We start from the raw sequence: 24,218 nt of genomic DNA on the forward strand, positions 1-24,218 counted from the left end.
GGAAGTGTACAAAACCCGAACGATAGAATGTGGCAGAAAGCCTTTCCTTTTCTCCCTTTTTCCCTCCATCCGTCCCCGCACGCCGGATGATCCTCCGATGAGGGGACTTTAAACGGCACCGTTGCGAGGTGCGAGCTTGAGCAAACAGCTGCACGCGGGCAACGAGGGAAACGCGAGAACCGTGGTACGTGGAAAATATAAAAATAATAACGCGGAAAGAAACAACGCCTCATACACAAAAAAAAACGCGACCGCCAAAGGCTAAATGATAGATTAACACCGAATGACTTGTGCTTAATGCATTCGTAATGGACGCGCCACGAGCCAGATGAGAGAGGAAAAAAAAGTACGGAGGACCCAATCGCTAGAACTATTGCTCATATTTCAAGGAAGATTCTCCACCATCTCAGATGGGGAAGAGTCGAGGGAACGTTTTTTTTTTATGTTGCATTCTCCCTTGGCCACCCTCGCAGAAAGATCGTTTAGACTAGGTTTTTATTTTACGTCCCTTTGTGCTCGGGATCCTGTCCGACGTGTGCAACCAGTACTACGGTTTGGCTTTACATGTTTTCCACTGTCACTGTTTCATGATTTTATTAACAAGGCAAAACCGTGCGCTACACGCGTGAGGTACGTCTGTCAATTACAATGTAGCGTGAAATTGTTTCACCTTTACGGCCACGACCGTGAGCGGATAGAACGGTACCGAAAGTGTACTACAGTGTTCAAGGTATTGATCCGATGTGTGAGAAAAACTGTGAAGAATTTCTGTCCAAAATGCCCTACATGTTTCGTGTTCTTCTAATTCAAGTTCTGAGTAGTGTAATACTGAATAACAAAAAGGTTTAATTAGCATTTTGCAACTGAAATTTGAATATCCCCAACATTAGACCATTAGACATTAGATCTTTCAAGGATTTTTAATAAAGATTACTTTACAAGTAATGTTGAAGAACTCGCTGCTAGTGTTTTTGAACTTGAAGTTTGGAGGTGTTGGAGAATAGACATATAAAAGTCATGCTTTATCCAAAAAACCAAGCAGGACCAAACTGATTGGACCGGTAATTCTAGTGCAACAGCAGAAAACAAATATCTCCTTAAAGCCGATTATGTCACTTTAAAATCTACTAAAAATTAATGATAGCTATCTCTCATATTCTAATATCCCGTTTCGCAAAGACATAAATTCACACAAAACATAGCTCCAGATTACTATCTCGTACACACTGAAAGTCACCAATCTGCACAACTTTGAAACTCGAAGGAAAGAAGGAAACAGCCAGTACAGCGGCAATTTATGAACGGCTCACCAATATATGACTCATCACCTTTTTGAAGGGGTAACGAATATAAAAAGACTTAAATCCAAACCCGAATGTGAATGTGATTTGCCTGCTAGCGGTAAATGTGGCACATAAATATCAAACACCACGGAGTAATTTACTGCGAACTCTAGTTAAACGATAATAAATCTGTCCAAATGCGAATCTTAATTACTCCTGCGCTCCATCCCCTCAAGTCTCAAGGGTTTCTTGGGTCTCCAAAAAAATAAAAATAAAATGTAACTGCAATGGAAATGAAAAATCGTTGCGGTGGGAAATTTATCCTCGTAAACATTTCACGAATTTCTCAACCACCCAGCCAAACGGAATGGTTTGACGTTACCGATGCTTCGATCTCCCTTCCCGGGAGATCGGTTTGCCCCCCACCACGTCGATAGGCTCGATGGGTATCGCTTTGTGGCAGTATTGCAGATTTAAGCTAAGATTAATTCCAGTACTTTTCGGTCGGGTAGATTAGATGCAATCGCTACCGTCCACCAGGGTAAATGGAGCCACGGTGGTCCTTCACATGGGTGGCAATGTGGCTCATACATACAGGAACCTGCTGGACATCTATGCCAACGGATCGTTTGATTCTCCAGGAGATTCGCGGTGACTTTCGGAACCGGGTCCGTACACAAACGAGTCGCGAAAAATGAATCGCAAAAACCGGTTCAATATTTGTTGACTTACGCGTTCGATGGGGCCGGCCGATGTGGACGATGGACGGAGAACGCTTGTTGGTAAAACTTTATTAAAATTTTAATTAAATTATATCACACCGTGTGTTTAGCTGGCTCGCGTTTCGATGGTGGCCTTTGGGTTTGGCGGCCGATCCGAATGGAACCGTTAATCACCTGGCCTGTTTGAGAGCCAAGCCTCGAAAGTGATCTTGCGATCGCGGTAGTGTATCGGATGCTGGCAGGATCAGCGTTCAGTGTTCAACGTTCAAGCGATTTATGAATTGCCCTCGATGGCGCACCACAACGATGCGGGTCTACGCAGGAGTAAACCGGCAATGGTGAACCCACACCCGAACCGTGCCACCGTGCGACATTGTAGCAAGGTAGGCCGGCACACAGAGGCAGGGAGACACAACGGACGCGTCATTGTTGCAGCACCAGAAATCTTCATTGAAATTGCGTGTAATTAAGTTCGCCTATGTGACGGTCGGCTACAGGAAGGGCTACACACGTTGCATTAGCATATATCCATTGACCATGGAATTAATGCACGTCTACCGAGGACTATGAAGTGTGCCGTATAGCACCGGGAAGGTATTCGATGCTTCCCACTAGTGTCGCTACAGGGTAACGAAACCTCGTACCGTGTCTGGTGGTTTATGCGAGGAATAGCTTCCGAATGTGACACGAATTTTGACTCGTTCGATGATTTGGTACGGAGGTTCCGGTTGAGCTCAAAGCACGTGTTTCTTCAAAAACCCTTCGTGTTGTAGACGAGTTTCACGTTTGAAGCACCAACAAAGTCACAACAGACATTAAGTGACTGGTTGGCTTTATTAATTGACACCGATCGTACAGCAGTCGATGCGTCTTTGAAGCATCACTTCCTCCGCACTGGGATCATTAGCCCTGCTAAACATTATAGTATGAGAGAGTGTGTCATCTCTGGATGCAAATGTAACAAGCCACACGCTTGATGTACTGTGTGAAGATACCACCGAGCAGAGCCCCGGGTGGGGTAAAATTATAAATTCAAATCTGTACATTTAAGCAACTTCCAGACATCGCTTGATGAGCTATAGCCGCATGATTCATAATCGACGACGCATCCTTCGATCATACCCATGTCAGCAGGATGAAAACAAAGTTGCCATGCGACTTCTCACCAAGAATCGGATATCGCTCACGATCAAGCTGATGATCATCGTAACGTCAAATCGTATGACATTTAGGTGACGTAAAATGCGCAACACATTTCACACAGTAATTGCTGTTCCGGTGTACCGCGTTTTTTTTCTACAAATTGGTCCCACGCATTGCACATCATAACATTGTACCTTTATGTGCTTGTAATCGAATCGTTTCATCCCCTACCCGTCTGCGGCCTCGAACAATCTTCCGAAACTGACATGACAGAAACAGTGTGAACCCAAACAAACAAGACGCCTTGCCGTTGTGTTCCGTCGCGCAGCCTGACGGCTCTGACGGTACGGAAACGTACGGCAGAAGAAAGGTGACGATCCTTCACGAACGACAGCAGATGCAAATTAGGCGTAGCAACAAAAATTATTGTGATTATAAGCTGCCTTCGATGGCCGAACCGTAGCTTTATGGCCTTTTTGTGCATAACTTAGTCTATGACTCCACTTTGTTTACGAGCTTCACACCATCAGATCATCGTTTCTATTGCGTTTTTTTTTACTGAAGCATTTTTTTCAATTGCTCGTCTTCAGATCACACTCCACCACCCAAAAATGGTGGTGATGAAATTTTTGGCAAACATCAAAAGGGACGAGAGCGTGCGGAACGGTTGACCCGGAGTGTTCAAGTACACTTGGCGGCATTTATAAAACCCTCGCGCCCATTGTGTGCTGTAAAATGGAACAACGTTTTTCGTGTTTTTCATCGATGATCCTATTTAACGGCAAACTGTTTTGACTGGTACAACCAAATGGAGCATCCGGTGAACTTAACACTTTGTAGGGCAATCCCTGCGGGCAAAATAGCTCGGTTTTAGCATGTTGCCTCTGTTACTCCTACACGAAAAAATTTTGTATTCGTGTAGGAGTAACAGAGGCAGCATGCTAAAACTGAGCTATTTTGCCCGCAGGGATGTTTTGTTGTCAAAAACCGGGGGAATCCTTGATGTTTTCAGAGTTCTGTGAAGTGTGCGCTATGATGAGCGCAAGGTCAATTGAAAATGTCAGTATCTTTGGTGTGAGCCTGTCATATTACAGCACGAGCATAAGGGGAGTTGGAATTTAAATGCGAATGCAGATTTCGCTGCGAATGGATGAATTCATTGCTGAAATAGGATATTTTATTTCCATTCCTCAGAGTTAAAAATAAACTTCACCAAAATGAGTTTCACTTTTCACATATTTTTAACAATTAAAACTTTTTTTTTTACACATTTTTACCTCACAACGAGAACGTGATGGGCATTAATTTATATAATGTAATATTCCCCTTACTACACCATATTGTACACTTTTACTGTTTGATATGAATATAAAGCATCTCATTATCACCGCTTTCAATCATCACGATGATTTATAGATACGTAGCACGCGCGTGGATGATGTTTTCCCTCATCTCGCCATTGCCCTCGGGGGTGGAGGGTGTTTAGAAACACCCACCTTGAAACCACCCCGACAGCCCACCGTTCGATGGAAAGATGGGCAAATGCAATGAAAAAAATAATATTACCCTCCCACCCTTCCACCCCACGCTGCCGGGGGAGGTAGGGTGATAAAAAGGTAGACTGAATGTCGACGGGCACAAGATATGCGGTAGGTGACCATAAAAGCTAAAACAAAAACAGAGCAAAGATCCTATCAAAACTCGCCACGGGCGCCCCATATTGCCGGGACGCCTTCGGAACGAAGGGTCGAATTCATTAATTAATGGACGGCAAGAGTGTACGGTTGTTTTGGTGGAGGGGCAGCCAAATGGAAGGGCAAGCAAAAGGAAGGTGATTCCTAAACCCCCGAGTGTGACAAGCTTTTGGCCTTTTAGGCAGCCGATGGCTTACGGGTGAAGGCGAAAGTAAAAATTGTTTCGCCTCTATCAGTACGGCACAATCGACCAGGCATGGAAGGCAATTCAATTCGTCGGTTGATTTTTATGTTATTCGATTTCGATCACAACACGCAGCAAGATGTGGAAGCGCGCATCTGCTTCGGGGTAGAAATCCATCGGGAAACATGTAACGGGCCGATAGATCCTCCACAAAAAAATGTAGCAAAATTAGTGGAAAAAGGAAATGGCTCAATGAGGTGTTAGTTTAGTTCCTCGTTTTGTACAGGAAAAAAACCACAAATTTAGAATTAAATGCCAAATGCCAGCTAGCTACCGATGACTAAATGCGCTCGAACCGTGTCTACCGGTCATGGAAACCATAGCCACGGTTTGACCTTTACGTGACTTTTGTGCTATGATCTTAAAAAAACTGCTGACAGCTAGGTCCGCTTCTATTGACATACATCAGCAAAACAAGACGAAGGAAGCAAAAAACTGCTTCTCGCTAGATGACCGAATTTAATTTGATGAGCGAACAATCAGTACGCGTACCGGCACGATCAATCATATGTGCCCAAAAGGTGCTACTTATGTACGAACACAAATCCCGTTCTATTCCACGTGGAATTGATCACAGATTCCGCGATGTGTACAGAGTTCCTGACGCGTGTGTATGCAACCAACAATTTAAAGCGCAATAGCACGCGTACGATTCAGCTCCGGATTCAAGCCGCAAAAACGGGGTTCCGTTTCTATGATTCTTGCTTCTAAGCTGCTGCTGCCGCCACTTCTATGGTACGTATGAGCCATCGAGAATTGGGACTCATTTAAAACATAGCATAGGAGGGAGTTTAATTATTACTCACATAACGCGTGCACAATACGCGTATGTGCATACGGTACGATCGACTGATCGAGTCGGCAAAACATATATATGAACCGTAGTGCGTTCTGGCGCCTACAAGAAGTAGCGCAGGTCAGATGTGTGAAGGGCAGCAGCAGCAGCACAGCACGGCCACTGAACCTTGAAATATTTTCTGACTCTAAAACTACCCTTAGACACACACACACACGGTGCATTGGTAGTCCACGTGCCTAGTCCCAGGAGTGGAATGGATCGCGATTCGTCAGCGATCGTTTTCAAACGATCCAGATGTCATCGGTACGCGCAAAACCCCGATGAGGTTTGCAAGCGCGGCGCAACGGCGACGAAACTGTGTGCCTGCGAGCTCAGAACTCGCAAAGACAACCCGTCTAAATTGCTGCCAATTTGGCGCTTGCGGTGCGCGATTCCGACCTAATCGCTATCCTACCGCCACGATCAATCCACGTTGATCAAAGCGGAGGTGAAAACAAGAAAAAAAAAACCTGAGTTCATGGAGACTCAGATGGTGGTGTGTAAAGGAAGGATATACGCGCGATGCAATGGCCAAAAACAAATCATGCATCAAGAATGGGAACATTGTCGTGCTGTGGGCAACACATTCCGGTGCGAGCTGTGGCGCATAGGGATAGATCGCGAAAGGCAGTAAAACCCCAATTGGGGACCCGTTGTTCCAATTTGCAGCTAGTTTTGTAAAAGTGCCAAGCATAGAAACCGTGGCGGATGACACGTGTTAAGTTGTGCAGTGTGTTTGCGTTTTGTTGGCACTTTGAATGTGGAGAGCGAAGGAGCAGCAATGGTCTCGTGCCTCGGTACTTGGTCTCATACTCCGAAGGTCATCAATTGGAATCTCAAACGGATCGCGATCTCCTCCGGAGCAAGAATACGTTATTCTGCAGTTTTGAAGACTATTATTGCTTGGTTACACCAGTAAATCCATGAAGAATACATTGAAGAATTAGTTAATAAGGACTATGTTTTACTATAAAAAAATATTACTTCATTCTTACCTATAAATTTTATGAAGATCTCCTGTAGTGATGGTGGTTATTGGGATTACTTGCTATATTTTATAATCAAATAATATTTAAAAAATACTGGCTTAACTTGAAAAATAATTTAAGTAAAACTTCATCAACAAAGCACCATTTTAAGCAACCTCAATTAGACCACAAATATTAGACCAATAGTTCATAAATTTACTACAAGTTAAATGCAAAGCCTATTAACAACCTCCAGATCCCCTCCTTCATTTAATGACTATTAGCCACAGGTAAGCCCGCGCAGTAATTAATGGTTGATTGATGGGGCATCTTTCGCAAAATGAAGGCAATTCTTCACCCGTCGAGAACGGCGGCGTACACTGTACGTACCACAGGCCAAATCGAATCACCCGCCGCAACCATCGACCCTGCAACCCTAGACAAACAATACAGAGATTAATTATCTGCTAAAGCGCTGCAATTATGCTAGCGAACCGTTTCACTCCAAATGGCGGAAAAGATAGACCCCAGCTGCTCCGGATCACTCCGGACCACCTCTCCACGCGCGGTGATACGCGGTGTGGAGCACGTACCGACAGCTGTCACCCATCTCGCGCACTAAATATTGTTATTACAATTATCTTGCACCGATCGAAACGAAAATAAATCAATGTAAATTGCAAACCCGAAGCAAACATTCGGTTGGTAGGAAAGTGCGTGCAAAATACATGCGGATGAAAAGGGGCAGTGAGGGAATTGGGATGAAGAAACGGTTGGATGGGGAAGCACAGGGATAGCTAAGATCTGTCGCAGCTTATCAGCCTGATCAAGTGCGAGAGCCTTGTGCGAGCCCGATGGAGAGATAATTATGATTCATTATACGAAATTGCGGTGCGGTTGCGTGGATCCGATCGTGCTCCAGTTTTTTGCGTTTGCTTTTAGCTGATCGCGCAACGTGCGAGTCTGTTCTGCTGCTTGTTTTGGAAGTGTTTAGCACGGTGGGAGCGATCGACGGCAGTAGTCATCGGAAAATGTCATCCAATTTCCAATCGGCACGGTAGATCGTTTGATGTTAGAAACCTTTACCGAGGCGACTACATTTATCCGTTCCTTTTTTTTATTGAGGTTTGTCCATTCGGGTCCAATTGCACGCACACGAAATGAGTGATGTTTTTCCTTCGTGTTTTAGTATCTGCCACCGAATGCCACCGAAAAGGGAACTGTAACGTTACTGTCCGTTCTTCGGTGCGGCACTTTAGCTCGGTGGACAAATTTATCTTCTTGCTATCTGACACTTGCCACTCGTAGACACCTTTTAGGCCAAGATGCGTTACAGCAGTGTGGACATACAGATATTGAGCATGGACCCGACGATCACCGGTACAATTCAATCCGAAACCATCGAGTACCTTCGGTGCAATTCGTCACTCGACGTAGACTGTGGCGCTGCTTAATCATGTACCTTGATTCTACTCTTTTACTTCTGTTTACGCTAGATATTCCCCTTCGAATGGATCGGTTACCGTTCCACCATACCGATCGGGTGTATGACGGCGACCGGTATGTGATTGTTGTGATAGTTTATTTAATTTTTGCTGTTTTTTTTTGTTTCCCTACCAGTCAGCTATCTATAAATGTCAACCATCCTTTCGCGGCCAGCATCAATCCGCAAAATCGGTCGAAACAACATTATTATCGTGGGCAATCGGGCACAGGAATTATATCGTTGACGGTTACGTGCGATTTTGTGTGTTGTGTGCGAACGGGGAAGGTGTGCTATTTGGGATACAACATTTTGCACGACCACAGTTAGTGTCAACTAAGCCGTCAAGAATTTGACAGCCATAGAGATGGATAGTCTGGAGACCGAGGGGGACATCGTATCGTAAGGATCAATGAGACATTGTATAAGAATAATTCCATAAAGGGAGTCATAATTCGCCAGCAAGGGTGTGAATTAGAAGGTGTTAAAAGCATGAGATGTTACAAAATGATCTATAAATAAAAACAATATAATAATCCAATGTCGCTGAGAAACTCATTATAAACTAATATAAAAGACTTCGAATGGGGATAAAAAAAAGATTAATTAAACAAAAACTAATAATTAAATAAAACACAATTTCCTTCTTCCCAGAGCTTTCGTAGTGCCTCAAGAAAAAATAGATATCAGCCTTAATTTTTGCTATTTCGTGGCCTTGGAGAGCGATTGTCATTCCGTATCCCTAAGATTATTGGAGTAGATTCTCCATTTGATACTTAAAAGACCTCAAGAATGATTTTTCGATAGTGTTTGAAGGACATTGGAAGTTGGTATTGAAATACCAGATTGCCCGATACTTTATGATGTAAGTTGCAATTTCCCGGAAGACACTCTTCGACCATACTCCAGGTCACCATAAGACCTAAAGAAAAGAGCTGTTGTTTGTTAAATGTCTAATAATATCAAGACATTAGTCAAGAAAATGCTCGTTAATGGTTATTTTCTTGGTTGAGGAGGAGCAATTACGATCGATTATCTTCAAGTTCTGATGGACTTTAAGGACACGTTTGGTCACTTTAATGTGACGACTGGAACTAGGTACTATTGGAGGTTCTGGTCTTTTTTTTCAGCGTATAGAAATTAAATTTAAAAGTCAAATCGTATCGGGTAGATATCCGCAGTATCCCACGATTTAAAGCTTCCTCATTTCCGGCTCATAATCTTCTATTAATGTATCTTTTCATTTCATTCGGAATTTCCTTCATTTTGTTTAATCTTTTGATATAATGAATTTTAATAAAAGCACCTAATTCTTTTTTCAAATCAGTTAAGTACATTACAACGTTTCAATATTCTACGGTGAACTACTATTCAGAACCGTTCATCCCCATGGCATGGCATGATTCAACAAATTGTACTACAAATCAATAACCCACCGGAAGCATATTTCTTCTCCAATGTTCCCATTATAATGGAAAGCTGTTTTCCCCTATTTTCCCTCTCTTTCTTTCTCGTCGCCATTTTGTCGTACCGCGTAACCAATTTTTCCGCTTTTCGCTCCAAACCAATAACCGCAATACCCGGGCCCATAACGGACGATGAATGGAAATGCTGAAAATCACTGCTTTTCCTATTGGCCGAGCGCAATGGAAAGCCCCGACACGCTACGTTAAATCTATGACGGGCCGTGTTTCGTTTGCGCGTGTGTGCCACAGGTCGGTGGAAAAATGTGGAAAACTGTATACCAATGCACAAAATGGCTACGACGTTCCTATTGTACGGTGCTGATGTTGGTGGTGGTTGTGGTTTTTTTTTCGCTACTGACTGATTCGCTTCGAATGAACTGAGGATGGAAAATGGTGTAGAAATGGTGCGTCACGTTACACCGCACCGGTAGTAGCGGCAAGGTTTTTACTTGCGGTCGCAATGGCTCACCACCACTACGTAAATCTGTTCTAGTTGTGAGGTAGTGCATTGGGTAGATGAAAGAAAACCAACACCCGCAGTCAACCGTGGAAAGCCGTGAAGCCAGCTGGAGGGGATCGAGGAACTAGCGGGTTTCCGAACGCGCTCATTTGCGCATGAGTGAGATTAATGATGATGGGGCATCCCTTTTGAGACATTGTTCGATGGCAATATTGGATGATGACATAAAAAAGAAGCAACAAAATAAAAGCTAAACCCCCGAAACCGACATCCAACCCTAGCGTTCTGCTACCGTTGTACAAAATGTCGGCCGTTTCGCCAAGCTTCGATACGTGTGTGTTTGTGTGGGATGGGGGAAGGTTTTTTTTTGCGCAGCCATGCGATACTTACATGCAGTGCTTTGTTCCTGACGACAAGTACGTCAACGTACGGTTACTGGTTCTCTGTCGAAATTCCATCTTTTCCATCATGGGGTTCCGAGTGTTTCAGGCCCGCTCAAACCATTTCCGGTCTAATCGAACGTTTGGACCAAAAAAAAATATCATAAAAATTCCAGTACATGTTTGGGTCGTTCTTTTATTATGCTCAATTTTTTTCCCTTGCTGTAGCGACAAGCTACAGCCCCCCCACCAATCACACAACTATCGCCAAGTAGACAACGACACACACTCACAGACGCACCGGATCGTTACAGCGATGCCACGCAACTTGATCATATGTCACCGGTGCGTACGATTTTTTGACTGCTCCATGGATTGTTCCGTACCGTCTGTGTCTTTTTGTACCACAAAAAACAACCTTCCGACCGACCTGTACACCGCCACCAGCTCTTCCAAACGTTCCGTCTCTTCGGCGAGGCGGGAAGAGTTTTATTTGTTTGACCAGTCGAGCGCATAATAACACTTTACCGGTTCGGTTTATGCTTTTTGTAGGCGAAGTATCGACCCGAAGCTCGTATAGATGAAAAAGGATAGCAGCACCAGATACCCTTTAATCTAACCGGCTGAAGGAAAGAAAAGGAGAACGTGTGCTGAGGGTGGCCAAATTCCAGCGTATCTACAAAGTAATGGCCACCCTTCGGAAAGGGAAGTTGCCGAACAGACAGGCGCACACAAAATGCTTGTTTGCTTCACCATTTCCTGCAACATAAATATCATCTTCCACCGAGCATGAAACAGGCCCCTGTTAGTTGGCCGAGCTTGTACTAGGCTGCTTTAAGACACTAAACGCTTTTCTTGAATTTCTGAAGGATTTCAGTTACAAAACTTGACAGGAGTTCAATGATTTTTTTCATCGAAAGAAGTAAAAAAAATATGAAATTGAAACCCACACTGATCTATGTACAAAATTTTAGTCATCAGGTACATGGTTACACTTTTCAGAACGTTCGTGACGCATGGAGCAGCGTCAATGGGACCATCGCATCGATCCACTGGCGGCCATTTGCATTCCTCGGCATGCGCATTCCGTGTGCTTTTGCGAACAAATTACCTATTTCCCTTTGCTAGAGTCATAGATTGTTTGCCCACTGTACCAACACTGCAAGTCCCGCGATATTTGCCCATTCGCGAACGAACGGCAAACATCCGATGCCGGTACGAGATGCACGCCACACGAGAATCCGCATGCTCTAACGCTCGTACTCATTTTATTTGTCCCCAAAAAACATTAGCTCCACGTGCTTGCTGTTGAACGCCGTACATAAAGAAATGGTCCCGATGTTTGATGCTTCCCGTTTGCGGATGTTTTCAAAGTGAAGTTAACGAGCCATTTTTTTTTGGTCACATTTTGACGCATACCGAGGAAGTACAGCGTTCTTGGTGCTGTTTAGAGACGCTTTCCGAACTTCCGCTATTCGAATGCTTTCATATCACTCATGTGTGAACACGCTGGATGAGCATTATAGCTTTTTGGGGTAAAATAATCGATTTTGATGTTCGCTTCCACGCTAGATCATAAGTTGCAATGATACGCTCACATGAACTCACTTTTATTTTGTGACATGTGATCCACGCAGTTACATTGTCGGGCCGGGGAGGCTTTTTTTTGTTTTGTTTGAATATTAAAACTAATTTATTCCTTTCGCTGACGAAGCATGAATATTGTTCGCTTCACTGGCTACTCCGGTCATGCGTTCCGTTTTTGTTCCTATGCTTCCGAGAGGGAATGCAAAACCCATTTACGTTAAGGATGAATGCACTCGATGGAAAGCATTTTTTGGGGTTTGATGGGAAAACACATTAATGAACGGACGGAAATCATCAAGAACAACAACAACAACAAAGGCTATATATTGCAACAATCAATAGACTATCAACTTTCCATCGAGGGAAATCCGGTTTTATCACTGAAGAGTTAAACTGTATTAAATTAGCTAAGTTATTGTTTTATATACAAATTATTAAGATATTGCAATTTTTCGAATCTACCCTTTCCGAATAAGAGGACAACACGGATAATGTACAATCAAAGTCCTAGTTAGTTTGAAGTATTGTAGTAGAAATGTCAAAACTTCTTGAGAACTGTCATTTCCGAGTAGTATGGTTAATCCGACGCCCGGTTAATAGAGATCCGTAAAATAAAAAGTTTGCACACTACAAATAACAAATATAATTAATAAACTGTTTTTTTCTTTTTTATTTCAGGTAGGACGACCTGGCCGTATTGATGAATAAATAATAAACTGATTTGGTAAGTACGAAAATTATACTAATTCAGACAACACTTAAAGGATATTGTTAATTTCGTTTTTCTTTGCTGATTCATTTCCGCGAAAAATCGCTTCTACTACTGAGTTTACTATTAGAAACACTCATATATATTCTCTACCCATTTCATAACATCCACCAAATCTAATCAAATTGTGACAACCCGCTTAAGTTAAAGTCATTAAAAGTCGCACTGTTTACGGTTCCATTCGTTCTGCCGGATAAATGACAAAGCTCGTGAAACAGTGAAACAGGCGCATCTCGTTTCGTTCTACCAGTTCTCATGCAGTTTATCACTTTCCACCTGAAGCCTCGCCCTAAATCCTAAATCACCGCTGCAGTGTCTGGTGCAAAAGCTCACCCAAGCTCGGTGAGCATATCCGCTCACTACTAAACAACCGTCATCATCATCATCATAAGTCGGTTATTGGTTTTCACAATTATACACAGCAACGGCTTAGCGTACCGCGGTGATCCACCGCGCAGCCGAAGGTGCCGCAAGCGCCGCCGGCCGTATGGATGAATCATCAAGCATGCGGTTCGGTTGAAAGCCCAAGTTACAGCTGGCTATAGCTCGGGTGGTACCGAAGCAAAACTTCCAGCAAACTGCACCCGATGTGGTAAAGGAATTAGCGAATTTTAATTGCGAGATGTCTCCATGCGCTCGTACGTATGCCGCGCAACCGCTGCGGACGGAGCGGATTTCCTGCCAATCAGCAAATGCCTCCATCGGGTTTCATTTTTCTTTCCACGGCCCACAGAACCCCTTGGGGTGGCCATTATGGTTGCGAACCGTTTCGGGGTGCCCACGTACTGCGCTTTTCACGCTTCACGAGCGCCATTCGCACGTACAAAACGATGACATGATGATGCCCTGGAAGGCGTCGAATTTTCGTCCCGGCGCATTCCTGACGTGGAGCGCGGTCATGGTAAGGGAACGCAATAGATGTTTATGATGATCGTACCGTATCGGTTTTGTCTGGTCGGAGTACTCCGAACTGTGGCACTCCGAACGGTTGAAACCAATCTAGCCGGAATTGGATAGTCGATGCAGCGCGATTCGTTTCTCGTGTACGATCAGTACAGAATGGAAATGAATTAATACATTACCGTACGGTAAAACACGCTGTAGGTGCATGTACTTTATTGACTGCAGCTAGAACCGATTCGATGGGAGCTTTTCAAAAAACTGCTGCTGCCAGGGCAAAACACTATTGCACAATCGCATCTTTAGCAACCCACACTGCTAAACTTGTGGCGCAGTTGCAAAAGGCGATTTTTTTAATATCTTTTACCATTTAAATGTATAGTTACCAGTCTCTAAAAGGTGATAAATTTGTGTACTCATTATGGTGAATATTGGGGTTTTATATTAGTTTTACTGATCGTGGGTTCCGCCAGGAAACAAATCCCGTTTGGAAACTCATTTCTGTTTGATCGAAGCCATTCAATAACTTTTTTGCGTCCGAAAGATTGCAATGCCCACGATGTAGGTAAACATGCTTGCCTGCCTGCCTAGGGAACTTCACATCACAAGCGGAAGACTCACACGGTAGGCAAAACAAAATATTGGAACGCAACGAGCAAAAGGGCATTTGGTAACTGAACGTTTGCCGCGCTTCGATGCATCCGTGGCCGGTTTCGTTCTGCCGCATGAAATGGAAATACATATTATCCCCGCAAAACGTTTACGTACCGTTTTCATGCTCACTGAGCAATCGTGTATTATGGATGGATAAGCATACGGCCGGTGTCTTTGCGAAGCCGTAACCTGAAGAGATTGGACCGGTTGCAGTTGAATGGGAATCCAATAAAATTAGTTTGCGAAAAAATAGGTGATTTGTATTGAAATAATTCGTATTGTTATCAATTATTTTATGTTATTTTTTGTATACACATTTCCTTATGATCTTCAATGTTTTTTACTAAACATCTCTTAAATTTTTAAGCTTAAACCATTTTAAATAATGCTACCGGCGTGATGTATGTCGAACAAATCTCGGCACAGACATGGGTGACTTTGTTAGTCAATCTGAACGACCAAACGACTCAGACCCATACTCAGTCAGTTTTCCATTCGTTCGCTTACCAGTTGCACAATTGTGTCGAGGGATTTTGTCGCTTAAACGTATGCGCAATAATTTCCCTTCTATGGTTAGACCACGACGATCGCAGATCGCTTGCGGATGTACCATATATCTGCAGTCGAGGCGTGTGTAGGCAGTGGCCCAAGAAGAAGCCTCCAACACACGACTGCAAATCGATGGTAGCCTTCCGCAGTAGTGTTTGCCAAACTAAAGCTGGCTCGTTTTTGCGATGCAGTTGATTAATTATGAGCATGGACTCAAACTCGGGAACTTCCTCACGTGTCACACTCGTGCAAGTAAGGTTATTGCTGCTTTAACCAGATTCTTGGAGGCCAACGCCTCCAGCATCGATGACATCGAGAATGGTGGCGCTTCTTCGTCCACTTTGTTCTCTCTCGCTGTCTCACACTCTCTGTTTCAACGAGTTTTCACCACGAGTACGTTCCAAGCACCATTCGCAACAGTTGTCGGACACTGCAGTTGTTGGCGTAGTTCGAATTGGACGAGATGGAGTCAGGAGCTGTAGAGGGGCGAATCGGGTTTTCCCATGTCGCATTCAATTAGTCCCATCGGTTCGAGAGGTGCATAGGGAAATCGATTTTTCACATGAATTTCACGCCCGTTGACTCACATGGACATGGTAAGGCGCATTGTCTTTTCCCGTAGGCCAAACCATTTCGTCGCTAATGCAAAAGCGAGGCAGTTTTTTTTTGTGTTGATCGAGTTGATAGATCGATCAATTCCCAATTTGACCTGTTGGACCTGTAGTCTGCCCCGTCCGGTTTGCTTTGCAATATGTTCCGGTGATTGGCTAAAACAAAAACCCCTCCAATAACTCCACAAGTGGTTACGTGCAACAGTCAATGGGAACCCCTTGCTGGCATTGTTCATAAAACAGAAAACATATTTTTTGGATGTAAAAAAAAGAGGAGGAAAAAAAAAACGAATCGTATCAAATGCACCGGAGGTCAATGTGTTTTGCACCTGTTGAGTTTTGAATCGAAAATGTATCAATAAAATTATGGTCGAGTTAAGTAAGGGGTGCGCTTTACGATAGTATTGAATTTTGAATAATTGTTAAGTGAAGGAGCTAATAAATTCACATTCACCTTCCACCTTATGATAACTCCTTTTTTCTTTTCCAGAGTAAATTAAATAACGAGTTTTCTTGAAATTTTGTGTTTTTATTAAAATGGAATTGGATATTGTTTGAGTTGCGTTGGATATTGTTTGAGTTGCGTTGGATATTGTTTGCGTTTCTTGAAGTCTACTCTTTCCCAAACTAAAATAGATAAATGCCTCAAAGTATTTACAGCACGGTCAGATGAAGTCGACCTCATGTGGGTTATCTTTAACAAAGGTTAAAAGACAATTACATTGAAAACTTATAGGAAATATTAACGAAAATTTTACGTATAAGAAGGAAAAAAGGAGTCTTCAACATTTCTTAGGTCTTTTTGGAATCGAAGAAAATCCTATGACTTATGCCTGATTAGATTTAGCATTAGTGTACTTGTATCGTTTTAAAAAAAAAGATAAATCATAAAAAATACATTAAATGACACTATAAAAATGCAAATTATTTTGAACAAAAAAAAAAGATATTCTTTGCCTATTAATCGACAATTTTTTACACACTCTTACGGACGAAGTTGTTCCAATGGGTAATAGAAATGCATGTTTATGTCACTACCTATTCCTCAGCTCCTTCAGGCCAACCATTGCAAGAGCAAAATCCATGCCCCAGCAAAACGATACATCATTACCGAGGCGACAAATCGTTACCTTCTGATTACTGCGTGCTTGTTCTTGGCAGTAAAATAAATAAAGTGAACCACCAGAAAAGTGAACCCAAAAGCAAAACCGCACCACATCGTGGCAGAAGAAAATCGTGATTCAATTTATTAATCAGATTGTTGTTCACCGTTGCCTATTACAATCCTGCAGGTATTACCCTCAGGGTTCAACTGCAAGACAGGCGAACCTTCCCCCCGCGGAATGCACAAGCTGCCGCAAGCCTGTGAGCGCGCACGGGTGATCACGGGCATCGGGGGACGAAGAAAAAAAAACGCTGCAAAACAGAACAATTGACGGTAAGAATTGAATCATTTGCACAAAATTTAATGCAATTATTCATGTTGCTTTGCTGCCACTGCAGCTCGTTCGTTTGCAACTCCGTTTGTAGCCACCTTTAACCAAACCTTTTCTGCAAAAAACGCATTGACGATTGAACATAAAGTAGGGGTGGATACGGTGGCCTACCTGGAAGCCATTGGAGCCCAAAGAAAGAAAAGACACCAGTTGACACTATCGCACCGACATTATCTATAATTGAATTTGTTTTAATTTCCGCCCCGTTAGAGATCGTTTTAGCAAGATCAGCTCGTCTTTTATGCGAAAAGATATTACTTTTGCCTTCTTTTTGTGTCGATTTCTAATAAGCCACCAAAACACTTGGTCAATTTCGATTCGCTACAAGCAATGAAACAGTGATCGTTTTTTAGTATCGAAAATGGAGCATAAAACTCGCGGTTTGTCCTATTTTCCCGATGGCAAATGAACGATTTATAATGGAGAGTAGAGTGTATTAAATTGGAAGAAAAGACACCGCCACTGGTGGAATACGGCAGAGGTCACGCGTTTCGTGCGCTTGCGCACATAGAAGTCATTCGTATTTGCAGCAAAACAATCGCGACCAGAGTAATGGAATGATTCCCTTCCACGAGGTCATTACTTGACTAATCGTTTAGTGGGTGGAAAATGAAACAAACAATAAAAAAAAACCTTAAGAAATACGCTGCTAGTAAGACACAAGGGAGATGCTAATATGTAAGCTACCCTTGGACATCTCTTTAATGGGGGATTGACGCGGCAGTGGGGCAGGGAAATGGGGATGCGATCAGACACAATGGGATGTATAAGCTGGGCCTGAATGCTACCGCATTAGCTACGTTTTGTTTCGCGATACGTTTTTCATTATCATGCTATGCCAATCATGATCTTCCAATTGATCTGCGTCAACTGCTCTCCCGGGCTAGTGTGTAGTTAGAAGAATAGACGAAGGAATTATACAATAAGGAAAACGGCACACAACGTTTCGGACTGGGTAGGAGAGGGGAAGAGGAAGGGCTCGAAGGGTTATATGTAATAGAGGAACAAACAAAAAACAAGAAGCATTTAAAAAACGGTAATGTGTCAATGGTGTGACATTTGACTAAACATCGATGCATTTGTGTTTCCATCCATTTCATCCTGCCAAACGTTGGGGTTTTGTTACACACGGGTTGCAGTAGAACCTCCTCAGGAGGGGGATGAGGGGGGCCTGTAGTTTTGGTGTAGCAAATTGCAACCGACATCGCAAAAACGATTGCATAATGCCACTGCAAACGGGAATGTGGAAAATCATGAAAAATGCAGTTGCACCTGCGCCGTGTACCGTGCAGCTAATACGAAATCGCATCGCCAGTTGCCCGGTATCGTGGCTGACATTTGGAGAAGAAAAAGCAACAACAACAAAAACCAACAAGTTACACGGAAAGTATCGCGATTGCAACACCCCGGTTGGCAGTAGCATCAGTCCGCATCCCCGCCGTATCACGACGATTTTGCACCAAGGGAAGGAGGGAAAAATGTTTTTCACTAATGTCACTTATGTGCTGGCATGCTTGCGCAAAACGGGTTTTTGTCCGTTTTTTTTTGGGTGGCGGATGGAGATTTGGTGCTGGGTTAGCAGGTGATGCTGACATTTAACCTTTAACATGCTATCTGTTACGGTTACGTTCCTAACGCGTGTGTGTGTATTTAATGCTTGAAACACTAACAATGAATAATTAATTAAATTATATTATTTAAACAAAGGAGTTTTTTATTTCTATGCGAAACTTTAAGGCATTTTCCTGTCCTTAATTAAAAAAAGAAGATTGTATTCAGTTCTTCTAGATAAAGATCTTGATTGATTAAAAATGTATTATCTAAATCACATTTAAAATTCCATTAGCAAATACAAAACCATTTTAATTTCTAATCAATTAAGGAAAAGTTGAATTTCAGCATTTTTGAAATCAATTCAACCCCGGTTAGTATTTTTAAAAAATTGGCTTCCCGCGATCGTTTATAGCGGAGTAATGCAAAATAAGACTTCCTAATTTAAGTCCTTATTTTGCCGACAGTGCATCCATCTTTAGTTTTTGGGGTCCCAACTAGTATTCCGCTTAAGCCCTCCGAGAAGCTTGATCCACCACTGACTGAACCCATAATCATCTATAAACAAGTATTATTTTCTGAACTCTACTCCACAGGACGAACTTGTTAGAGGTCTTTCTATGAGTATGAGAATGTTTGTGTGATCTATTCTTAATTAAGTCATTAGCTTACGATCGTTATGACAATGTGTGTCGGACCATGGAGCTGTTGTTTGTTTTGATTTATAAGACTCATTAGTGGAGCTATGTGAGAGATTGATATCCTTTTTATGCCTTTTTCAACTAATTCATCGGCTCTGGAGGCTATTTCTTCTGCTAGATCTTTGTCCAATATTATAGTGCCTTCGTCCCAAAGCCTTCTGGACGCTTATGCTATGTGTAAAAATAACGTTAGGTCTGTCAGAAATAGTGACTTCTTCGGTAGAAACTGATACAAAAATAGTTTTTGCCTCAAATATTGACGCATTTTTAGGATATCACTGCTGACGAATGTTGGTTTCATTCCACAAACTTCAGCAATGTTTGAAACCAAACCATTTTTATAATTTATGTGGAAGATCACGTAATTATCGGTTAATAGTTTTGGACTTTCATTAAACAATAATGTGGCAGAAATGTTAGAACTCAATTAATGGTATATCGAATTTTTAGTTGTTTTTCTCAATTATTCTGATGATAAATGACTGCTGTAGCATAAATCTGCTTAACTCGAGCTCGTAATAAAAGTACATGGGAGCAGAGAAATTCAATACCCCGCAACAGTTTTCAACAAAGGTTCAGTGACAGGAATAATGCCCTGTCTGGCGAAGTTGTAGATTTTTCAATCAGTGATTTCATTAAAAGGAGTATATAAGTATTATGCTAAAATGCCATCATTTAGCACTCATTTGTATAATTAAAAAGAATATTTTAAAAACAGCAAAACTAAATGACCACTTAACAACCATTTTGCAGGAAGATATCAAACGGCCCGATAATCTAAAGCTCGATTTGCGATTAGAAACAAAAAAAGACAAATTGTCTTCATTTGACCGAATGAGCACAAGCATAATGTTTCACTATCTACAAGCGATAATGGTACCAAAAAAAAAACACTAGCATCGCTTTCCATCTTCACCTAGCATCTAACCATCACACTCCATCATCCGGTCGCCGATTATTTTGGAGCACACCTGACCCTCGAGACGGCACGAGCAGCTGATATGGAAATTTAACGCTCACGGTTTGGTCGTCTGCAAAGCAAACGACACCATCATCATCATCATGGTCATCGATTTATTTGATCGATCGACGTGGGGCTGTAAAATTCGCATAATTTATCCATCGATTAAAACCACCCAAAACAACCCAAAAAAAAAGCTCTCTCACACACAAACACATAAAATCACCACCCATACCGATCGCATTGCGTCGTCTGTTTTCTTTCACTTTTATTCGACATGACGTTCTGGTCGCTTCCTGTGCCACCTTCGCGGGTGAGATTGTATCCGGCTCGTTTGCCTTCGCATCTAGGCGGGCAACCTGCGGCAATCGTGCACCATTTGCCCTGGTTTTTTTCGTTCATCTTCCTCTCCTTCTGAGCAGTGAGGTGAGCGATCCGTTCATCCCACCGAGAGACGATCGGTCTGGGCGATTCGTACACAACCCCCAGCAAGACGATCGTGCGCCGGTCGATGAGCAAACTAATCACCATCATCATGAGGTCTCGCCGCGACACGGCATCTCTATAGGGCTTAATTTATTGATGATCCACCATCAACTGTCCGTTTCTCGGTGCAAGAATTCGCTCCTTGTGATGATTGGTGGCACACGCTGTACGCACCACAAAGCAAACGGCTGAGGGCCGGTGGATTATTGATAGAAATCATTGATTTTCCGAGAGCTTGCGATGTCTTCTTTACATGCTTGTTATTCCTGCTTCAGTCTCCCCATCCATTTAGGTGTTTTTTCTGTTATTTTTTCGAATAAACTCAATCGATAATAATTTATTTTACCTATCAATGTAAGGCTTTTAAATGTGCGCCCAAAGCCAATAATTAAATGCACGTGGCGTATGGTGCGCCCAGCGAACGATCGTGCAACGCTGCAAAGCCGTCGGAATTTCACGACACGCGGCACGGCACCCCGGGTGCGGATGGCGTTCCGTTTCGGCCCAGCCCGGTGGCATCTTTCGTCAAATATTTGTGTAGAAAGTGAGCGCATCTTCAATCGGTTTGCCGAGCTAACGAGACGATGCATTTATTGGTGGTATTGTGGATTTGCAAACGCATCTTGTTCGCTCAAGTGGCTAGTAATGCTTCCTGACAAGTGTATCATAAAACCATACGTGGGTAATTTATCCACTTTGCTTAACAGTGCTTTAATTGTCATTATAGCGCCATTAGCCCTTTTATTGTTTTATAACAAATGATTTACAATAGTGTTATTGAATCACACAGATAAGTATATCCGAGAGCACTCATCAGGAAATCAGAGCAAAAAGGTATAAAAACATTAAATGCCTTAAACAAACTGAGCCAATATATTTATCATTAAATTAAAATACGAAATAACGTCTTTTTAAAATTGGAAATGAAAACTTCACCAAACTTACCTGCATTACCCAAAAGCTTGTAGACGGTACTATTTGATCTCCTGCTGTATCCATAAAACGATGACCTACAGCACCAATGCTCCAACCAGCGAGATCGCTAACGATCTACGCAGGGAACCGGCAAATTCGTTCTGTTGCAATGTTCACTTTCACTAAACGAACACACACTATGCTTTAAAAATCGGCTCAAATGCGTGTAAATAGCCAAATTATAGCACCAGTGCCCTCATGATACACTTAAGGGAAATATTCATTACTATCCACCGATACAGAACACTCGATCACTGTCTGCGAAACGGCTTAGCTGCAAGTCACACCAAAGCTCATTACCATGCGCGATTAGGCAATCGCTCGTTTTGCACATCCGATAACGCAATCAGCTTCCGCCCCGTAGTGCGAATCTCGGCACAACTGTGTTCCGCAATGAATGGGACCGCTTTCGATTAGTGTCGGAAATGTCGGAACAATTAATCACACGAATCCGTAATACGATACGGAAACGGTCTGGCGTGTTGTGAATGGATGAGTTAAGACCCGCCAAAAAGGCGCAAAGCGCCAAATTCCTAACCAAGCGTGGTTTCGGCCGTATCTAATGTAAAACACTCGTCAACATCTTCGCCACTTATCACTAATTATTCACTATTCGATCATGTAATTAGTTTGGTATACAAACCGCACGGCTTTGGAAATTGACACTCGAGGTTTGAAACACACAAACTTCTAACACTTGAACGATTTACGCTAAATAATCATCAATCACACAACATTCGATAACGCTCGACCGATCAGGTTCTTCGATAACGCGCTGTAACGGAGCGAAGTGTGCTCGGAGTGTATCAACGCGGCACATGGACACCAGTATTACTAGCAAATAAAACTGAGCAAACCAAAACAACTAGATGTCATGTAAGTTGTAATCTTCTAAACTACACGTAACGGTCACACGCGGGCAGCAAACCGTACGATCAAGTGCTGAGCTTGCACTTTCACTTGGCACGGGAATAACGGCGGCAATGCGATCCAGATATTACGTAGTTCCAACATACGCCGAGCATGTGGAGGACTGGCACACGGAGCGATTGCGCGTACGTCTTCTTCGCGTGCTGGTTTATCGACACATGACTTGGTTCACCCGAGCCAGGCTGAGCCGCGTAAATTGAGCCCGCTAGGTTGAGCGGGTGGGGAGGCCAAACACTGTGTCCAATTGGGACCTAAAGAAACGCATGCTCGCTGTTCGCTATGCCGTCCATTCTCTCGCGTTTTACGTGCGTTCATTTTCATTCGGTTCTCTCTCAAACACAGTCCGTCAATGAAAGGACAAATAAACTGCAAAATAGAAACGAAATGTTTAACGATCCTTTCGATTTTTGTTCAAGGGAAAGTGAGATTATTTTTGTCTTACTTCAATGAATTAAAACTTTTAAGGTATTTGCATTTTTACCACAGCCATACGTTACTTTTCAAGAACATTAAACAAAACATAACTGATGTTCAATCTCATTATTGAAAATTATACCAAAATGACACAACTGGCTGTTTTGGATCTATACTGGATGGAGACTTAAATTGCATTTAACACAAACCCAAAGAAAGCTGATGGACCGAAATCAACGGTCATGAACTCACTGATCTCTGGATGTAGATTTCCTCTCAGTTCATTCTCTCTTCGATTCACGCACACGCCGATGTCGAGGGCTTTAAATTCGTGTTACTGTTGCCGTGTACTCAAGTAAAAAGTAGGCGTATTCCAAATGGTGTATATGTGTGCATTGTATTCATTGGAAGATTGTGTTCATCCAACAGCGTTATTATACGTTACACGGAAAAAGGAAAAACTATTAAACGTCTCGTCAATTCTTTTTTTTTATTTTTCTCTGTTTAATCTTATTACAAGAGTAACAATAAGGGCGCATTTTTGATCTGGCTACGTGATAAAATGAAATCCAAAATGCTACTTGTGGCAGGCATAACATGGCAGGGTACTACGGCAAGAAAACTCTAGTTAAATCAGTTTCTAGGCCGTATCAAGACTTGCTTTACCACGTAGCAGGATAGTCAGTTCTTGCTACGGGGGACGACCCGAATGGGATTTGAATGCTGATCCTGTCGTGTGGATCGGCGCCTTTAATCACATATACCACCAGGCCGCCCCCATTTAACCGTTATGATAATGTTTAAATTAAAAGAAGTACCATTAAGAGTGGGACTCGGATCGTTTTCGTCCATCACAGGTTCAATTGTGGTCGCAGGATATATGTACATATAGAAGGTAATGGTAAGATAAATGGCACTTGGTGTAGTCCTGTCGTATGAGTATTATCATCTCC

General features: G+C 42.7%; 1 protein-coding gene across 1 annotated transcript in view; it reads right to left on the bottom strand.

The window, feature by feature from the left end:
- Nucleotides 1-23,300, bottom strand: part of LOC125769994 (dendritic arbor reduction protein 1) — a 108,129-nt gene extending 84,829 nt beyond the window's left edge. The window contains exon 1 of the mRNA XM_049439121.1: nt 21,892-23,300. Within this exon, the coding sequence (XP_049295078.1) occupies nt 21,892-21,945 (54 nt within the window). The 5' untranslated portion in view covers nt 21,946-23,300. The remainder of the gene's footprint in view (nt 1-21,891) is intronic.
- Nucleotides 23,301-24,218: the final 918 nt, after the last annotated feature.

Source organism: Anopheles funestus, chromosome 3RL (assembly GCF_943734845.2).
Source record: "Anopheles funestus chromosome 3RL, idAnoFuneDA-416_04, whole genome shotgun sequence".
Classification (NCBI taxonomy): Eukaryota; Metazoa; Arthropoda; class Insecta; order Diptera; family Culicidae; genus Anopheles; species Anopheles funestus.